General features: G+C 35.9%; 1 protein-coding gene across 6 annotated transcripts in view; it reads left to right on the forward strand.

The window, feature by feature from the left end:
- Positions 1-14,739, forward strand: part of FRY (FRY microtubule binding protein) — a 234,590-nt gene that overhangs the window by 116,313 nt on the left and 103,538 nt on the right. For all 6 annotated transcript variants that reach the window (XM_050333591.1, XM_050333590.1, XM_050333592.1 and 3 more), the window contains 6 exons: positions 313-366; positions 9,097-9,236; positions 9,910-10,000; positions 10,413-10,492; positions 10,611-10,691; positions 12,289-12,457. In XM_050333591.1, coding sequence (XP_050189548.1) covers positions 313-366; positions 9,097-9,236; positions 9,910-10,000; positions 10,413-10,492; positions 10,611-10,691; positions 12,289-12,457 — 615 coding nt within the window. The remainder of the gene's footprint in view (positions 1-312; positions 367-9,096; positions 9,237-9,909; positions 10,001-10,412; positions 10,493-10,610; positions 10,692-12,288; positions 12,458-14,739) is intronic.

Below are 14,739 nucleotides of genomic sequence, written 5' to 3' on the forward strand. Positions count from 1 at the left end.
TAGAGGAAATACTAGATGCTTTTTAGAATGTTGAAAGAAGTTATCATCAGTGTGAGCACCAACTCAGATGTAATAAATGGTCAATCCTTCTCTTTTGTGGAAAGACTCTGAAGTCACTAAAGACAGAATGTCAGTATTGGCTGATGCCTATGCAGATGCCTCCTTTGCATATAAAACAAACAGTATCTCCAGGATGAGATAAGGAGGCACATTGTGTGAATAAAAAAATCTAACAGAAAAATATAGTACAGTTGATAGAATATATTATAGTATTAATCTTAAGTAATACATATTCAATATATTTTCTTTTAGGAGAAGCCACTGACCAAATCTCTGCAACGAGGAGAAGATCCCCAGTTTGATCAAGTAAGACACTTGAAATTATATTATTTACATTCCTCAGGCTAAAAGATAAATACTTGGAAGGCATTCTAGTGTCCTTATACTATGGTAGCATACTACAAAAAGTACTATGTCTCAATGTGCTTTAATAAAATGACAAGTGCTTTGCCTAACCATTCCTGGGTTTAAATTAGAAGGATTTTTCCACTGTTTTTAAGCTCAATATTTTTCTACCATGGAACTTCTCCCTTCCAGTGTATTAGTTATATGTATTATTTCCTGGTTGTTTCCCCAATGGACATTTTGAAGCAAACTTTGTATATTTTCAGAATATCCAGATTTTGAAACAGGTGCACAGCCCTCAACTTTTTTTTATGGTCTTTCTCTTATAGTTAATATGAAGGCCTACAGAATCACTGTCATTGCTGTCACTCTTATCAATCTAGTTTGTCTCTGTAGCTGTGACTCAACATGACTTACATGTGTGCTGCATTTGAAATAGTCTGAGCCAACCTGTTGTATTTAAATTTAAGCGTAAGTTCAATTGTCAGGATAAATGACTGTATATGACAAGGTAGATAGTAATTAGAAAAATGGTTGGCAAGGAAAAAATATTAAAAATAAAATGGGACTTATATAATTAATTGGATTCCATTTAGTAGAATAATAAAATTGTAATTAATAAAATTAAATTTATATCTGTCATTAGAATAATACATTTATTATGCGAGGGAAATGGGACAAGTATAAAAATAAAACCAACAGCAATATATACACATCTTAATAATTGTATAAAGCAATGAATTTTTGCCAGCTGTCTTTCTTAAAAAAAAAAACCTAGAAATATTTCCAACATAAGTAACCTATTTTGAAATAAAGAAAGATAGGTGCTAAAGAATTTAAATTGCACAAAGGATGCCAAAACTCACAAAAATCACTCCCAATGAAGAGGAATGGTAAACCATAGGTATATCATAAACAATAAAAGTTATTTGCTTCTCCTCCATTCCTGCTGCTGTTGGTTCCACATCTGCCCACAGCACTGAGCCACCAGCAGGGCCAGAAACACAGAACAGAAACACAGCAAAAGCACCAGCAATAGTGACGACTCTGAAAGCAACTGTGACTAATGCCATAAGCTGCAGGTATCATATTGATTAACTTAACTTTGGGAGAGGAGATAGGTATAAGTTGAACTTCAGGACCTCAGATGAGTGTTTAATTTGTGTTCTGGTACATTGCATCAGAAACAAAGATGCCTCTTCAGACTCCACTGGCATTCACTAAGGTTCACTTCATAATTTTAGCTTGACAAAGTGACACATTCTAGCTTGTTCTGTAGCTGCTTTTTGGGGAGAGGTAGCCTACTTGGAGGGCTGTTCAGAGCAGGAGGTGAAGAGAAGAGGTGACACTTCTGCTCTGTACTTGGGAGCTCCCTGTCTGCCTTGCTGACCACAGAGAAACCCAGGGAAACCAGCTGAAGGAGGTTGCTTTGTGAGTACTCCCCACCTGCCTAATGAAATTCTTTGTGGTATTCTGACCTTACTTTTATAAGGTTTTTTTTTTCTTCCTGTGGGAAGAGTGTCACATGCAAATGGGAAAGTAAAACAAGTTAAACCACCCAGATGCAAACCTTTTGATACTGTTCCTGCAGTGTATTAAACAAACACATAATGGGTGGCTGTGATTTGATTAAATATTTGTGATTAAGCAAGTTGTGGCCCTTTACAAGGATGAATTGGAAGACTGATGATTCTCCTATTTATTGGTAAATAGACAGAAAATTGAATAATTAAGTCAAGATCATTTAATGAGAACAGCAAACGTTTCCTAGAGTGAAGCAACTGTGTATTTACTCCTGTAGGAATTTACTCCGAGTGCTGGGGGCAAAAAACCCCAGATGCAATCAGAAAACAAAGGTGAATTTTGTTATATGGGACATTCATGTATCTCAGAGTTGATAGAAATGTACAGAGCTGAGATTGCCTTAGACATCTTGTCAGAAAACCTTGCTTTCAGTTCCTTGAAATTTTCAAAACAAAATATTTAAACTGAAATTTTCAAAATTATTTGTCAGCCTCAGCCCAGGTTGTTGGCAATGTTTCCCTTTTCATGTTTCCCATTGTTTTCGACTTAAAAAACATTATCATTTTGAGATGTTATTGTGCTCCTGGGATTGATGTACATCTGTGATTGGCAGGTGGGACCTGAACCTGCCTTACGAACACATTTACAGGAACATGGTTCATACTTACCAAATTAATTTTAGTTTGTCTGAATTCATACAATCATACAAAATTTTGTGATACACAGTAGAAATTTGATAGATCTGAGCTGGAGAAGAGACAAGAAAATAGATTAAAAAGTCTTTCTTTACTTGGCGTATTTCACTCGGTAGATTAGTAAGTACATCTCATTATAAAGCCATTTATCAAACCGTAATATGTCAGTATGATAAAGTTGTCCTGAACGTAGGGATAATTTTGATGCTGTTGGAAATTAAGGTGTGGTCTACTTGGGAAACCTGGAAGATCATGATTTGACATGATACTAAAACCCAGCTATAGGGTCATGTACTTTAAAGTGACATCATTTAAGTTTTATTTTTTAAGTTTCCTCAAATATATATAAAGAGTCTATGGGATGCAGGAAGACGAGGTTGATAATCCCTTACTTCTCCCTTACAGGGAAGGTATGAAAAGCTTTGGTGTGTATTCCTGAAGCACATTAAGTCATCTAGCAAAAACAAAAAAGGCCACACAAGACATTCCTGACATTTTTACTACAGATATGAAGGAGGAAAACAGAGAGAATCCCCGTGAACAAACATTCTCAAGGAGTGTCTAATAATCTTTACTTACAATTTTAGGTTATAAAAAGTGACACACTGTCAGAGGAATGTAGTTTTCTAATTTTGCTGTTATCAAAATTATGTCTATTCATTTTGAGTGAAATTGATAGGTAATGCTGATGTGAGTAGGTTACTAGCCACTTGTCACTTTAAAATATCTGAGCTGCATCTTTTAACCATAAATTAAAAAGCATCAGAAGTAAGGCATGACCTGATTTGAAATTTGCTTTTTGCAAGTCAGCTTCAGGCATGGAAAAAACAGCCCAAAAAAGCCCTTTACACTCACTCACAATGAGCAGACTGGACCTTTAGGTTTCCAAAGTAATCAGCATCGTTTAACACTGAAACCCGAAAAAGGTGGTGATGAAAGCATTGCTTACTACCCCTAAATAGCTCTATCTCTGTCTTTCCGAGAACCAGTGGGTTTTTTTCCTGCCTATTCTCCAACACCATTTTAGAAGTGCTAGTTTTGATAGTGATGATGGATCCAACGTCAAGGGTCTGTGCACAGGCAGAGCTGTTTCTCTCCACATAGGTGTGGTCAGTGTCTCCTGCTGGGCAGACAGTACGTCTGGCTGCCAATTGCATCACCCTCCCCAAACTCATAATAGTATCTTGAGCATGTATGAAGTGATCGTACTTATCCTGACTTGCAGAGTGTTTCACCATTGGCCTAACAAACTGGATTCCTTACGCTGACTGCATTTTCCTTTTTAGGTGTGCATGTATATAAAGAAAATAGACACAGGAAATTATGTGGGTTTTGTCATGTGTTTTTAAGTAATTCTACAATATATTTAAAATCATGTTTTAAAAGTTCTTGATTAGACAACTCTAGTTGCCTATTGGCAAAGACCATTACTGCTCCAGCTTTAGCATGCTCTGTGTTCCCAATTAGAGAAATGTTATTAAACATTGTACTAGTGAACTATGACTTAAACTTCCTATTACAGGAAACCATAAAATTGCAGTACATGCAAAGATCAAAAGCTAGGGTGCAAAAACTCATAATTCTCCAAGAGGCCTATCCTCACCTAAGGAAACACTTTTATTACTCTTTTCTCAGCCTCTACTAATGCATCTTCTGTTCTTACCACTGTTATAAATGTTCATGAAGTGACAACACTGGAGGCAGAAAAAGCACACGGTGTAATCTTGGACTGAGCTACATACAGTTTTCCATATAAAATTAGAGAATGAATGTGACATTTTGGCCATGGAAGTGAAAACTTAACAACAAGGCTTACTTTTCATATGAAGCTATCTCTGTGAGGTGCCTGTTGAAGGAGTTTCAGCATAAACTGCACAAAAACTTGTCCTTGTTTCAGTTATACTGCTCTCTTCTTGGGAGTACCTTAGTTTGGAGAATACAGATTCGAAAGCAAAAACGTTTAATGTTTTATATACTTCACCTAATGTTTTATATACTTTTAGGAGACAAACCCAACAAAAATAGATCAAGGTAAAAAAAGGAAACTAAAAATGAATAAGAATAAAAAAGTGGAAAATTTAAATATAAAGACATTAAGGAGCATACTAATGATTAATTGTTCCTTTTTCATAACAACCTAAAGGTGATTAATGATATGCTGATAATTATTCTTATCTAATATTAGATTTGTTAGGTATAGTAAGTGAATACTGGTGTCATCATTGACATAGCACTGTAGTTGGTCCCTTTTTTGTTTTCTCTTTCCCCGAGTTTTACATGTTGTCCTTCTTCTCTAGCATAGGGCACATGGTAGAGGAAGGATAAGAAATGGTGGTGATGGGGTCGTAAAACAACTGTTGACTCCTGATAAGAGGTTTGGGTTCAAGTACTGTGTAAAGAAGTATATCTGAAGGCAAAATTAAAGGTAGCACCCTCAGAACTGAACTTGCTTCCCACTAAAAATAAATGGGTTTTCATGTAAAATGTTATGCTGGCAGTAAAATAGCTGTAAACACTGGTAATGTATAAGCAAGCTAGATGAAATTAGCCGTCTACAAAATTACAGTACTAAAAAAAAACTACTTTCTTTTTTACTCACAAAGTCAAGGCCATAAATGAAAACTAGTCCAACTTGAATAGTTATCATTTTTAACCATTTCCAGAGAGATTTAGCTTCATAGTGCTGTCCCAAATAATGCTTATAACAAAGATGTGAATGAAAGGAGATCTTCACAAACACAACTGCACTACTTGCTGCTAATGTGTCATTTTAAGGATTTTTGCATTAGAGTTTGCTTGTCTAGAAACCTCTTATTAGCAGAAAAAAGTGTTTTGTCTCAAAGGGTCCAACAGAATTAGTGCATATAGCCACTTTGATTAGAGCTTAAGGCAGTTCATCTCTCCACCTCCCCCCTCCCCCAGTCTGGAATATATGGAACAGGAATTTTCAACTTTATGTCTGCAATTTCATATCTTGCGTATATGAAATCCTGGTCTTACTGTTGTGGTCCATGAGAGTTTTGCTGTTGATTCAAAGGAGCAAGGATTTTAACTACAGCTGTTATTTTCCTTGAATTCTTATTGTTTGTAGTTCTGGGGATTTGTTACAGACACGCATGAAGTGTTACAAATATTGAAAGAAGGGAACACATTATTGCCTGTCTGTGGGTATCCTAAATGTAGCTAAAAAAGTGTTTCCCAAATTCTGCTTTCAGTAGCATTGATAGAAGGTGTAAAATCTCACTCCTAAAGCCCATTATTTAGAATCTACACAACAGCAAATTGAAGACAAAATCTGCAAACATATTTGCAAACATGTGCAAATAACAGATTTACAAAAAATAAGCCAACCCTCTGCAAAAGTGAAGTACTGCAATTCTGCATTATTAAAATGGCAAGAAAATGCCCTTTCAACGTACACACCAACATATATGATATACAAAAACAATACAGAGCCAAGAAATTAATGATACTGTTGGGAATTGGATGCAATTTTGAATTTATTTGCTGTTAAAGCACATATAAATTCATAAGTGAAATGAAAAGGTTAATCAGCATCTATCTGCTGTTAGCAGGAACATTTCTTATATTTGTATTTTTACAATATAACTAGACTTTTATGAAAGTATATAAATTGTAGCAAACTATCTGGGCAGAATTTCATTGAATTTATTCTTACATTTTAGTCCAAAATAAATATTAAGCATTTGCATAAAGTATATTTAATGCTCTGTGAACACAGGTTTTAAACAGCTCCCTACTTGTGCAGCTTTCTTATCCTTAAGCTGTACAGTAGGTAGTTCATTTATGATGGAAGAACATGATCATTTGTCCAACAAGGACATATTTGTACATCTGTGCACTCCCTTTCAGGAGCAGCACAGAGCTAGAATTCATCTCACTCCTGGACTTACTTCCAGTAAATGAAAGGGTTGAGAAACTGGTATGTTGGCAAACTGGCTAGACTTCCCTCCCTTCCTGTTCCCTGAGAGCCAGGTCTTTGCCCAGTCCACCCTTCCTTCCTGTCTTAAAAGTGCAATGACAGAAAGATTTTTTTTTTTTTTTTTTTTAAAAAAAAAAAAAAAAGGATTATATTGACCTTTTATCCCTACTAAAGAAACACACTGTAAATGCAGCAGGGAAGATTTAACAGGAATCCATTTGACTTTTTCTGGTGAAATTGTATAGCTGGGATTTAAAGAACAGCAGGGATAAATATGTCATGACTAAAACAACTTTTCATTTGTAGTTACATATCATGATTTCTTTAAAGTTATTTAGATTTATTTGGAGACAGACTTTTAAGTAGGGCCTGTTGCACAAGGACAAAGGATAAGGATTTTAAACTAAAAGAGACTTGATCTGGACTAAATAAAAGGAAGATATTTTTTATGATGAGGCTGGTGAGATACTGCAAAAGGTTGCCCAGAGAAACTGTGGGTGCCTCATCCCTGGAAGTGTTCAAGGCCAGGTTGGACAAGGCTTTGATCAAACTGGTTTAGTGGAAAGTGTCCCTGCCCATGGCAGGGGGTTGGAACTAGATAATCTTTCATGTCCCTTCCAACCCAAACCATTCTATTATTCTATGATTCTTTGATTCTGTTCTTGTCTTCCCTAGCAAAACCTTTTTCATTCCATCTCATAGTTAACAACCAGTGTTCTGTCAGCTTCAGAGAAAGTTTTGGAAAACAATCGAGAATGAGTTGGTAGTGAATGGTTTACCCTGACACCAGGTCATTCATGTCTTCTGAGTATTTATCTGAAGCCTTAAGCTGGAAGGCTTTGGTATAATTGAACCTGAAGTGCTGTAGTAATTCTTCATGAAAGGCCTCCTGTCACTGCTGCAAGCGGTGCCTTAATGCCATCTTCCACAGCAACTTGTTTCATATTTCAGGTAATAGAATGTATTGCAAACACTGGATTGAAAGCGTTCATAACACAGTATTTTTATAGAAACTTTTAATTTTACAGGGAAAGTTGTGACAGCTTTCTAGTGCACCATGTTTAATTTTAGGCTGTAATGCCTGAGCAATGATACTTCATTCTCAGTGTCTCATTAACTTTAGACCACAACGTCATGGTGAATTAGTTAAATCCTAAGGCTGAAAACCTGCAAAAGAGATCAGAGTTATTCATCTAGACTAACTGTCATCCACAAAAGTTCTCATTTGAAACTATTGTAATACTTGGAAATTGTGTGTAAGATGCTCGGTCTGCCAGTTTTACTCTTGTCTTAATCAAAGTGTTCACACAAGCTTGGTCTTACATGGGACATTAAATTCTGCTGTTTTTTCACAAGCATTGAAATGTTCTACTTTAAGTTTAAGCAGGTACATAAGCCTGACATAGTTGACACAATCTGTGTACTTGACATGAAGTCCACACTCTTCACTCCTGATACTCAGCACTTCACAGGATCAAACTCTACATGATCTTGAGGTGGTGGTAAATCTCCAGATCAGTAATTTCTTCCTATTTTAAATAATTGCTTTCTATTTTCTTAGAATGTTCACAAATACTGTGGCTGTGAACATTCTGTTGCAATATATATAATATCCTCTTGTATAATAATGGGGTGTTTTTCGATCTTCTCATGTTTTGTGGCTTTATGGTTTCCAGTAATAGGAAGTTCAAGAAATAGTTCAGTAATAATATGTTCAATAATATTTCTGTAATTGGTGACACAGTTAATATTGAGTGAACATTAACCTTTTACGATATGCCACTAGAGCTGTTTAATCAGGAACTTCTAAGGAATAATTTTAAAGTATGCTTTGTTTATTTGTGCACACAAAGACACAGGAAACTGTAAATATTTTCCTATATATAAAAGAGAAGTCTAAATTTTCAGGTCTGTGATCCTAATAGTAAGACAGATGCATCTATATGGTCAGTTGATTAAAATTATTGCAGAGCTTGTGGGGTTTCTCAATAGGTTCTGGGTTTCAGGAGGGGCATCCAGCAGTCAGATACAACCCCCAAAGACAGTGCTTCTGATTCATTGCTTTTTCTTTCCTTATAATATGCTCAAACCAAATCAGCATTGTGGAACAAATCAAAATAACCCCCTGGAAGAACTAGATAGTTCTGGTATGTAGCAAGATGTAATTCACAATTTTAATGCATTTTAATATGAACAGTATAAAGACACTATCTATATACACTCCACTATTGTATTTCTGCTTATGTTTTATAGAATCATAGAGTCATAAGCTTGGAAAAGACCTTTGAGATCATCAAGTTCAATCACAATCCCAATACTGCCAAGTCCACCGCTAAACCGTGTTCCTACGTGCCACATCTGCATGTCTTTTAAAGACAGGAAATGCAGAATATTAAGTCACTACTTGTAGCATAGTTCTCAAAAATTAGATGAAAACAAGAAAGAACTTATCTAACTACTGAACTAGTACTTTTTTTAAGGAGGAGGGGAAACTTGAACAATATTTGATCTGTTGTGTTTTCCCCATAGGTTATAAGCTCAATGAGCTCACTTTCAGAATATTGTCTACCCTCTATCCTGCGCACTTTGTTTGATTGGTATAAAAGGCAGAATGGCATAGAAGATGAATCTCATGAGTACAGACCAAGAACAAGCACTAAATCCAAAAGGTATGATTTTGAACCCGCATACATAACATAATTTATAAATTCTAAGATAAAATTGGCTTCTGTGGGGTAACAGTTGCTTGAAAGTTGTTGTATCTTTTTTCTACTTGTTCCTGGAACTCCTCTTGGCCTCTTGATGGATGGAATAATTGTGCCTTTAAAGTTATGTTCCTGATAGTACAAACACAACATTGCTGTTATGTTTGTCTTGCTGCTGTTTTGAAAGCTTTAATACCATGTAAATATTGATTTTTATAAGCTGTGTCTTCTTTACTTATGTGATCAGGCAATAATTCTGTGATATTTGGAAGAATTTTTTTATATACAGTGTTCTGCTAGGACATAGCAATATCATATACATTTATCCTCGATCATAAAACTTGAGAATCAGTCAAAGGGTTTTTAACAACATTGGTTTGGGTTTTTTTCTGTTGCTCTTAAACAGGAAAAAAGAGGGAGGAAATGAAGGAAGGAAGGTCACAATAACAAGTTAGATTTTTTCTGTTTATTTCAGATTTTAAGAGCACAACAGTACATTACTTTCTGAAATGCTGGACTGCAGTTTAAAAAGTAGAACACAATCTCCTGTTATCTGTATTTGTGTAATTGAAGAAGGCATGTAGTATGTATTATGACACATCTCTGAAATATTGTGTTTCTTCGTTTGATTTTGCAGTGATGAACAGCAGAGGGACTATTTAATGGAGAGAAGAGATCTGGCTATTGATTTTATTTTTTCTTTAGTATTAATTGAAGTTTTGAAACAGGTATGAGTTCTTAAATTATCCATTAACTAATAAATGATGGAAATTACCAATGTAATTTCCAATGTAAAGTGAATTTTGGGATTCTTTCTGTTTGAATCTTTAAAGTATAATAAAAACATTAAGTACATTCTGCATGCTTGTTCATTGCTGTCTTTCTTGCACCTGCAGGATACATAGTACTCTGTGTTTGTACAGACTTTACTTTGCCAAGTCTTAGGAGCTAAAGTATTTCTCTTCCATAGTAAATAAACATTAGGTGGCTGACTTATTCCATCTGTTTTGTTACCTACATCCTATTTCACCTGATACCATATTTCTGTATGGATGATACCCATGAGTAATACCAGTACTGAAGTATTCAACTTGAAGTGTAACATATATGTCCTTGTTATGTTTTATTTTGTGTTTTCAGATTCCACTTCATCCTGTAATAGACAGTTTGGTAAATGATGTTATTAACTTGGCTTTCAAGCACTTTAAGTATAAAGAAGGGTAAGGCTCTTTTTCATACAAAAATTCTATGAATAAAATGCTATCTTATTTTTTTTAATAGTTGTGGTTTAAACAGTATGCTTTCTCAATTGAGAATTCTTTCTTTGTCTCTTGCTAGGTACCTTGGTCCTAACACTGGAAATATGCACATTGTTGCGGATTTGTATGCAGAAGTAATAGGTGTTCTAGCTCAAGCAAAGTAAGCAAAATGGAATATCTTATTTCCCCCATGAATCTGAGAAGTTCTACTTGCTTAGCATGTGAATATTCTGATTTTCTCATTTTCATTAAAAATACTGTATGAATAAGCTATTTCAGTTCATTGGTCCTCTATTTATCTAAGTGTTCTAGAACACAGACCTTCAGGGAATGACAGGCTTTCTGCATCTAGTCCAGTGATACTGAATAAATTCAACTTGACTACATCAACATTATTTTTCTTATCTCAGCAATGACGTCTGTGGAAAGCCCAAAGGGCTGAAGAGAGCTATTTTAATTAAATTTTTTCTATATACTATTTTTTCTTTAGCTGGGCAAACCTATAAGTGGCTATCCTCCTACACAGCAACAATTTTAAGTCTCTCTGCCGTTATTTCAGCCTAGAATTTAATGTAACTGCTTCTGAACCCTTCATCCTTCTTAGAACAGATGACATAAAACACTTTTTGGGTCAGATCTTGCATTTTGGATCTGGAAACAGACAAATTCAAAAACTTATGTACCCAATATAGCATCTTATCATACGCTTACACCACAAACTTAGGAAAGGATGAAATTTACTGCCCCGACGTAATGCTACCTATCTCCTGACTTTTTCATGTTGCTGAGAGTGAGTCTGCTCTACAAAACCAGTCAACTTAACCTGATGCAGACAAAACAGTTTAAGTTTCTGGAAATCATATAGTTTCAGGTAAGGCCTTACCTGGGCTTCTAAATTGTCTAGGTCAAACACAAAAGGAGAAGTAGCATCTGGATCCAAAACTTCAATTTGAGTGTCAAAATATACATGATCTCCATAAGTACTGCCTTTCTTCTCCAGTTCTGAAGGGTCTTGCTAATATGTTTATGCCACTAAAGGGCTTCTTCCTGTCGACCTGTTTCTTTCAATTCACTTGTGTTGTCTATCAAAGGTGATAACAAAAGGTTGTTACATGCTATACCTGCCCATGAAAATGACATTCTTTTGATTTCATCTCAGAAAGGACAGGAGGTCCTGTTGGATGATCTTTCTGTATGTGCTTTTTATAGACAGTGTGTCTCAAAAGACACTTTCAATAGATTTGTAGGGGAGATCAAAAATTATTGCAGACTCCTCCATCCAAAGCTGTTGTAGTTATTAATGCTTAAGTGTTACTGTAATGGCTGCTAGATAAAAAGCCTGAAGTGAGAAACTGCTTATCTAAATATTTTCATGGTTATAATTTAAATATTTTATTTTGAAAGCATTGCATGTATTTGCTAGAAAATTATCTTCCATCATGGATTTTTGAAAAATGTGCGAGGGGGTTATTTTAATGATATTACTAGCTCTCATATAAAAGAGGTGCATGGTAATAAAATAATTTGGAAGATGTGATTCTCTAAAGGGACTGAGGTCAGACTATGTACTTAATTTTAAGAGTTTATTAGAAGTGAAAGAAAACTAAACAAAAAGAAATCTATTCACGTACTGAGTGAAATGGTATTTTACAAGCAAAGTTTAAATCTCCTTTAGGTTTTTCCTAATTCATATGCCTTACAATACATTTGAAATACTAATTTTGAACTTTTTGAAACTAACCAATCTGAATTCATAGATTTCCTGCTGTAAAGAAGAAATTTATGGCAGAGTTAAAAGAGTTGCGGCATAAAGAACAAAGCCCATACGTAGTTCAAAGCATTATCAGTCTTATAATGGGAATGAAATTCTTTCGCATTAAGATGTATCCTGTGGAGGACTTTGAAGCTTCTCTTCAGTTTATGCAGGTAAAATTCTTAAGGATATAACTGCAGTTTCCAGACCTTTTTGAATGGGCTAGCCTTTAGCTTTCCTGTAATGTTGCCGGAGATTTTCCATATGTCATTCCCACATAAATGTATGTGCAGCAACTTTCTGCTTGTTCTGAACCTCAGTGCTCCAACCTCCATTCCCTGGAGTTGTGTCATTCCATACCAACTTTTCATCAGTCATATGCCTCTAGTTCACACATCTTGCCCTTCAACTAAAAGTGGTTTTGTTCTGTAGACCCCAGACCTTCCACCCTGCCATCCCGCAGCTGCCCCTTGCCCTGTGTCCCTGCCTAGCTATGTCTCCCTAGCTACTCACTGCCTCCAGAGGGAATCTGCAAACACTGACATAGTTGCCAGAAAAGAGATTAACTTCTGATGGAGAAAAACGCTGAGCAAGAGAAAAAGAATTGAGGCAAAAGCTGGATGGAATTTCCCTTGGTTGTGTTGTCTACTTCCACCACACCTTCCAACCCTGCTTCCTGTAGGGTACATTCTGTACCCTCCTGGTTTGAGAGCCACTGGTACAGAGCATAGTTTGGTTGTAATGAATGCTTTAAATTAAGAGATTACATCATTTTGTAAAAGGCAAGAAACTATTTCATGTTTCAACATTCTCGCTGGTAATGTACAGTTGGTTCTGTTCCCATTAGCAGGTTTATTTAGCTTAACCTTTCTATTCCCCTGTTTTTATTCAGGATCACCCTCATGGTTACATAGTTTGTAACCACTCATCCAGTAAAATACGTGTTTTATGTAAACCTCTATGTAAAGATCACCTTACTGATAGAGTAAATGGAGAAAAAAATCAATGTTAGATGCCCATGAGTAAGGATTTGACAGTGGAATACTAATACACAGGCATACAGACACACTGAGCCATTTCTTTAAATCCTGAACTGGAAAGACATTCTATTTCAGCTTTGCACTATATTTTAAACTGTATTTAATAATATATTTAAAATGTACTTAACACCACAGAAACAGGTCATTTTTCTTCTTACCTTACTCTTAATTATATAGACACGTATTAGTATGCGTGAACTTAAAGTGAGTTATCCAGAGCTGGCAAAATACCGAATTAGTGTGTGTTCAGTGCATATGACTAATATGAGTGAATGAGTTTGTGGCACAGCTTTATGACACAACACTGCTGGGATCTAGTGATCACTGCTATTGAAATCTGTGGTAAAACTCCCACAGAGTGGAACTGAAAATTTGGATGCAAATTATCTCTACCTTCCTCTAGCACAATATCTCAGCACTAAATTAATTCTCATATGTACTGCTTTGTGTCATTAAGATGCACTGTGTATGTAGGAAACCAGCTTTACTCAGTTTGGTTGAAATACATATTGATTCTTTGAGCAGTTTGTCTGTTAGTTTCAATATCTACGTGCAGTGTTTCATCTAAAAGCTCTGTCCCACCAGCACTGCTAGAGTAGGGAGAGACACTTGCAAAGGTGAGCTAATTTCAGGAGTGAACTCCAGAAGTACCTGTCTTCCCCCAAAGAGTGCATAAGTAGCTCAGGAACTCTGGCTGGAGTGACTGAAACTATATTGTGTATAATCCTGATTGCACACAGGAAAAAAGATGCATAATCTAAAGTGTAAACCACTCTGCATACATATTCAGGAAAAAAGGTCAGTGGGGACCTTCCTTGTAAAGTAATTGGCTGTTTGGGCCTTGGACCTGGAGAAGTAACTGGAGCAATAGGATTTGTCATCCTCAGAGAAGTTGTACAGAAACACACAAGTGGGTGGATGCTTATCTCCCCTCCTTCACTTCCTGAGCAACACAGCTGTGTGGATAGTAGTTTGCTGCGTGTTTAGGACAAAGCATGTTTTTACTGTCTTAAGCCCCAGCTGCAGGCTGGAAATGGTGACGGTTCTTCTCTCACATAGCAGAGTTCTATATTGAATCTTAATATGCAAGAATCACATCAATTAAATTTATCCAGAAATATTTACAAGTAAGATTGTTACTTGCCTTGAGTATCTTACCAGAGAATTATATTCCTTTTGGCCTCTCAAAGCATTGTGTAAAACAGTCCATGTTGTCTAGTATTCTTGCTCCTTGAAGAGATACACAGGAAGGCATAAGGCCAGACCTTGAGTCCAACTCCATTTCTAGCCCCAAAACACCACCTGTCACAGCTGGAGTCAGTGGAGGGTTTCTGGATTAGAGTAACAGATCCTTGATCTTATGTTCCACTTTCTGCTTGCTGCAGAATGCAGATTTAGAAGTTAATAGGCAGATG

Source organism: Myiozetetes cayanensis, unplaced genomic scaffold, assembly GCF_022539395.1.
Source record: "Myiozetetes cayanensis isolate MyiCay16 unplaced genomic scaffold, myiCay2020 scf5-8, whole genome shotgun sequence".
Classification (NCBI taxonomy): Eukaryota; Metazoa; Chordata; class Aves; order Passeriformes; family Tyrannidae; genus Myiozetetes; species Myiozetetes cayanensis.